The following is a 5,939-nucleotide window of genomic DNA, read 5'->3' on the forward strand; positions in this document are numbered from 1 at the left end:
TTTTTTTTTTTTTTTTTTTTTTTTTCTTGGGATGGCGGTTGAATCAGCTAGAAAAAAATTGACCCAATAAAATCTTATCAAAATATTAACTCAATCTCAGTTCCATACTTCATATTAGCTAGCAAGCCAAGCCACACATATGGGATTACAATAATTAAAAATAGTAGGAGCACAAGAGAAAATAATACACGAACACCTCTTTAAAATTCCAAATGTATCACTATTTATTCAAGAATTACTTGATCTTTTATGATAGGAAACAAAAAAATTACTTGAGCTTATTAAACTCCAACATCTCGTTCAAGATACATGAAAATAATCACGCATACAGAAACTGATGCCTCCACTTTAATGTGAAGTATCTCACTAATCATTACAGAAAATCTTGATTTCACATCAAAGATCAAACAGATCCAGAAAGTTAATTAAGAAGAAATAATAATAAACAATTTTCGGTAAGCTCCCAAATCCATCTCTACTTGCCTGCTACAGTGTAGAAAGAAAAAAATGAATGTGCAACTCCTCTTAAACTATAGGGAGTTTAGTTTTTAGCAACAAAAATGATAGCTAAAAACCTCACATCTTCTCATTTCCGCACCCTTACTGAATGTGACGTGAAGAATCATCTCCACCCTTCCACGATGTAATTTTGCTTATAAAAAATCTAATATACAGTAGGTCAATTTCAGTACTTCATATCATGGACTGAAGAAGGGGTGGAAATTACAAAACACTGAAAAATAACACATTTCATACTTCAATCGATTTGTTATACATCAATTCAATTTGAGAATGCAAGTACCAACAAAAAAAAAACTGCATAATATAAATCCGAAGCCAAAGAACAAATCAACCCTACACCTATATGCCAAAACAAACACGAAGTCGAGAATCGACCAAGACAGTTTCAGCATCAGAATCAACAAATGCGAGAAAGAGCAACAAAAAGACCAGGCCAATACCTCGGAGTCCTGCGACTTGGCGATGTCCACGAGGATCTTAGCGGCAGGATGAACAATATCAAGGAGCTTCATAATAGTAGCGCCATCATTAGAAATGGTGACATTTCCCTTATCGTCATGTATGAGCTTGTCCATACCTCTAGGTCCCAAAGTGGTACGCACCACATCGGCCACCGCGGTACAGGCATTGATGTTGCTCACCAACTGTGCCTTGCCTTGGGAAGTATCCGTTCCCTCTTTCAGCAGTATGATCTGAGGTTGCTATACAATTCCGACACATACAAAGAGTCAGATATGGTGAAGGAAATGAAAAAGACTGCAAATCACACATGAGAACGTAATGGAAGAAGGTGAAAGTGTGAGAGCTTACCAGCATGGCTGCCATTGTTGGAGATGTAGAGGTCGGAGTAGGAGGGAAGTGAAGACGCTGTAAGTGTTCTTTGTTGGTCTCTAGGGTTTGGTGGGAAGTTGGGGAAGAAGCTCTTCAAGAAACCAGCTTTCTTTTATTTAATAACTAATTCTCAGAGAGTTCAAGACAATTAATGACGTGTCCATTATTTTATTTTATTTTAAGTTTATTTAAAACAAATTTTTAAAAAATTAAAATATTAGTGTAGACATCATTTATTTATTTTCAAACATTTCTTAATATTTTTTTTAATTTCGTTTCAATAAAAATCTTAAAAAATATTCTCTAAATAATTAAATTTTATTTTTAAACATGGTGGGAGAATACATTATTGATACAACAATTATGAAATTATATAAAAATTAATAAATATATAATTATATCGCAAACAAAAATATTTATTTAAAATTAAAAACAATTTCAAATTTGTTTAGTTCAACGAAATCTAATTTTATGATAACTCATAAATAAACTCGATTTGCACGATTTTATGGAATTTTAAAATAAATTAATTAATTTAAATACTTAGAATGTCGACAGAAATTTTAATATATCAATTTTATAAAAACGTTGGTACACTGTCAATATAATAAATAATTATAAACAAATAACAAATATATTTAAATTAACAAACTTAAAAAAATGGATAAACACTTAAGAAGACGTTTTTCGATGATTATGCAAATTTCAATAGTTGGTGGAATGAAATTATCTTACATGTTGTGAAGCACGTGAGTCAGGCAGAGTAAGGTATTATCGAAGATTATTGAAGAGAATAGTCCCACGTTGGCTAATTAAGAGAAAGGTCAAGGGATTTATAAGTAAGGAACGTCCTACTAAAAGCTTATACTTAAAATAGACATTATTATATTGTAGGGTCTCTGATTCATAACAATATATACCGGTAGATGAAAATATGTTATTATGTTATTTATTTATTTTTCTCACTTTTTAAAAATGAAATAAATGATAAATATGATTAAAAAAAATAAAAAAAGGCCCGCGCCAATAAGTTTTATTTAAAATAATAAATAAATAAAATAAATTTAAAAAAAAAAAAAAAAAAAAAAAACAGAAAAAACCAGAAAAAATGCCCCAAAACTTTTTAAATTTACAAACCGGGCGCGGCAGTCAAAACCGGCTCATGGTTTACCCGGGACGAGGGTCTTGGCGGGGTTGCTCAGAGGAGATAATAAATAGGTTAAATTAATAAAAAATATATATATATATAAACTGACATATTATTTAAAAATATATATTTAAATTTTAAAAAGATAAATATTGTTTGTGATATTTTATTTAAGATATCTTTAAACACTTAAAAAAAAATATCTATAAATTAAAAAAAAATTCAATAATACTTTTAAATTAAAACGGTTAGCATTATATTTAAAACTATCTATTAACATTATATAAATTAATTTTAATGTGTATTTTAAAAAGTTCATGAGTATTAAAAAAATGTAATATTAATGATAAAAATATATTTAAAATTTTTTAAAAAATTAAAGTTATTTTTTAAGTTAAAAAAATTTAAGTATTAACTAAACTTTTGAAAACGTGTATTTTTTAAACCCCTTGAAATTATTTTGAAAGTTAAAAAAAGTATATTTGAAACTAAATATTAACGGTTTTCCAAAATTAATTGTAAGAATATTTTTAAAATTTAAAAAATTTAACGATATTTAATTTATTTTTTTAATTTAAGAGTATTATTAAACTTTTGTAATTGTAGGAATATTTTTGAGTATTTTTATTAATTTAGGATAGGAATATTTACGAGTATTTTTATTAATTTATAATTTTTTTAAAAAAGTTATTTTAGTTATAGTTTATTTTTAGTCTATTTAATTTTAAAGCATTATTTTTAGTGTTTTAATTTAAAATTTTTGGGACAAAATTATAATTTCAACATTTCAAGAAAAAATTAAAAAAAAAAGGATTAAAATAATATTTAAGCTTAACTAATAATAACAATAATAATATTTTTCTCGAGAACCCCAAAAATCGGCAAAATGCTGCAAAAAGGCCCCACAAAACTTTCCGCCTTCTTTCCATTCCCTTTCCCTCCCACTTCCATGGCAGTCTAGAGAGAGAACGAGAAATACAGAGAGAGAATGAAGGACTTGGAATGGAGCGAAGCAAGGAAGAGGATGATCGAAGATCAGGCAAAGGCGGAACTGGAATCTCTCCAACTTCTTCATCCCAATCGCTTCGAATACCTAAAGCTCGAACTCAAATCCTTCATCCAACTTCTTCAATCGCAATCGCAATCGCGATCGGAAGAGCTTTTTCATCAGCCGAACACTGTCGAAGCCTCGAGACGACGATCGCCTTCCACTCTCGCTCCTGATTCGCAAGGTCAGTGCCCGCTCTGCTGTCCTTTCCATCTCTTCTTCTTCTTCTTCTTCTTCTTTTCCGATTGTTTACTGATTCATGTGTTTTGTAGCAGAGTCGAGTAGCTGTAGGAAGAGGAGGAAGATGGAGGAAGGAGGACAAATGAAAGTGTACGGGAACGGATTACGGAGAGAGATCGCTGAATCGGAAACGGGAGACAAGAACGGGCGGCGGAGGGATAGAGTTGATGTGGTTCTGGAAAGAGCCGTTGTTTGTCTCCGGAAGATTCAACGCTTCAAAACGGCTCTGATTTCCACCGCCGATTGACGACGGCGCTCCATTTCCTTGCCGCCTCGAAGGTGCCGCTCCACATTCTCTCTGTTTCGCTCTTTTGCTTTTCATGCCATGAATTGCCGCACGTGTGTAAAATTTTTGAAACTAGGCGGGGATAAAATTTACAATTTTCTGAGGGCGTGTGTGAAATTCTTCTCATCCTTAAGGTCAAATTTGCAATAAAAAGAAAATTATAACAACTTTGAATTGATAATTTTGTGTATAAATATTGATTTTATATACTTTAAGATGCAAATTATAATTTTTAAACAAAATTAAAATAGTCGTTATTTTTTCTAAAATTTAATTCTCGAATACTCTTGCGTGGAAAATGGAAAAATTTATAATACATCTGTAGCCAATTCTCCCACATTTCCTTAATGAGGGAAATAAATGTTGCTTCTCAAGCATGGATTATCAATAAGCTTAAAATTGATTCTTCTCATGTCAATACCCAAACGGCTAATGGAGACAGATTGGTATGCTGGTTCAAATCAGCTCAGTCACAACAAAATTGAGTGGTTTAAAGTAAGATACAAAATCCATGTGATATTTGTTCTGAGTGTTTAACTGTTTTGAGACTTACGAGATAATTGTGTGACATCTTCTCTTACCATCAAATTAGACAGCTAACTGTAATCAGGGTTGTCGGTGACATAAACGACCTAGATTCAGCCTCTATAGGATTCTTGGAAAACAGTTTTAGAAATTAGGGTTAAAGAAATTTTAGAGAACGTTTCCAAAGCCATTTAAGAAATCAAATATTATAAACTAGCAAGAAATAATAAATAACTAGCATATATATACTCGAGTGTGAAGATTTGACAACTAATTAAGTCTTGTATGATACATTTTGATGACAATTGATTTGAGTAAAGCGCGAACATCAAATGTGGCATGGAGTCATGTGGTCACGAAATTACAAGAAAAAAACTAATAATTAGCTAGAATGAACAAGGTACGAAGGCAAGGTAAAATGGCTTGAAATGAGCATGTGACCATGAACAATATGTACGGGCGAACATGACCACGACACTAAGTATTTTTTAAAAATTTGAAATTTTAAAAAATATCTATTTATTTTAAATTTAAAACTCATTTTGGTATTTTATTTTTTAAATTTGGTTTTGTTTTAAATTATAACATTTTAAAACATCAATTATAGTCTCTCAAAATTAGTTTTAAGATTTATAATCCTATCCATAATATATTTGTTAGCTTAAAAAAATAGAAAATAAACTTTTTATTAATTAATTTTGAAAAAAAAAATTCTCTCATGTTTAATTTATATATATATATATATATATTTTTTTTTTCTGATATTGTGAATTGATATACATAATTGGGACTAATAAAATTTTCCTTAGAGACGGACACGTGTCGTTTTCTGATTTGCTTATCAGCGGATTAGAATACACGAGGGCACATCGGATTACTCTCTAAACGTCCTCGATCGCGCCTTCTCTTTCTGTCTCTCTCTCTCTCATCGTTTTCCCCTCCCCTCCTCTTCACGGCCACCAGCCTCCGTCACTGTAGGCGTCGCCAGTCACCGGCGTCCGAACTATGACGAGTTAGGTCCGCCCACTTCCATGACTCCTTATCTATTTTCCTCTTGTTAATTAGTTCTCATCTCTTTCAGTTTCTAGGGTTTAAGTCCGTCTCTGTTTCTCTGTAATGGTATAGGGCTTTGATTTTATTTGGTTTTAGTCCGAATTATGATGTTTTTGGTTGCTTGGTGAGATATTCCTTTATAATGGGGTTTGGTGATGGTAATCTCGGTGTATTAAGTTTCTCAGCTATGAAAAGTTTAATTATCTGCTAAAAATGTGTCCTGTTTTTTTTTTTTTTTTTTTTTTTTTTTTTTTTTTTTTTTTTTTTTTTTTTTTTTTTTTTTTTTT

General features: G+C 30.9%; 3 protein-coding genes across 7 annotated transcripts in view; 2 read left to right on the forward strand and 1 right to left on the reverse strand.

The window, feature by feature from the left end:
- Positions 1–1,471, reverse strand: part of LOC111441157 (T-complex protein 1 subunit eta-like) — a 5,400-nt gene extending 3,929 nt beyond the window's left edge. Inside the window, exons 1-2 of the mRNA XM_023078106.1 lie at positions 1,333–1,471; positions 963–1,223 (exon numbers count right to left, since the gene is read on the reverse strand). Of these exons, the coding sequence (XP_022933874.1) occupies positions 963–1,223; positions 1,333–1,347 (276 nt within the window). The 5' untranslated portion in view covers positions 1,348–1,471. The remainder of the gene's footprint in view (positions 1–962; positions 1,224–1,332) is intronic.
- Positions 1,472–3,413: 1,942 nt separating this feature from the next.
- LOC111441161 lies at positions 3,414–4,227 on the forward strand. Of its 2 annotated transcripts, none has more exons than XM_023078111.1 (2): positions 3,414–3,732; positions 3,821–4,227. In XM_023078111.1, the coding sequence occupies exons 1-2, from the start codon at positions 3,489–3,491 to the stop codon at positions 4,033–4,035; spliced, it is 459 nt and encodes a 152-aa protein (XP_022933879.1). In that variant the 5' UTR covers positions 3,414–3,488; the 3' UTR covers positions 4,036–4,227. The 2 variants fall into 2 exon arrangements, with proteins under 2 accessions (XP_022933879.1, XP_022933880.1); XM_023078112.1 differs by having other exon boundaries at positions 3,824–4,227.
- Positions 4,228–5,494: 1,267 nt separating this feature from the next.
- LOC111441156 (protein FAR1-RELATED SEQUENCE 3-like) overlaps positions 5,495–5,939 on the forward strand; it is a 6,902-nt gene continuing 6,457 nt past the window's right edge. For 3 of the 4 annotated variants that reach the window (XM_023078104.1, XM_023078103.1, XM_023078101.1), the window contains exon 1: positions 5,495–5,616. The gene's annotated coding sequence lies outside the window, so the exon portion shown is untranslated. The remainder of the gene's footprint in view (positions 5,617–5,939) is intronic. The other variant, XM_023078105.1, reaches the window with a different exon arrangement.

This window comes from Cucurbita moschata, unplaced genomic scaffold (assembly GCF_002738365.1).
Source record: "Cucurbita moschata cultivar Rifu unplaced genomic scaffold, Cmos_1.0 Cmo_Scf00003, whole genome shotgun sequence".
NCBI classification, from domain to species: Eukaryota; Viridiplantae; Streptophyta; class Magnoliopsida; order Cucurbitales; family Cucurbitaceae; genus Cucurbita; species Cucurbita moschata.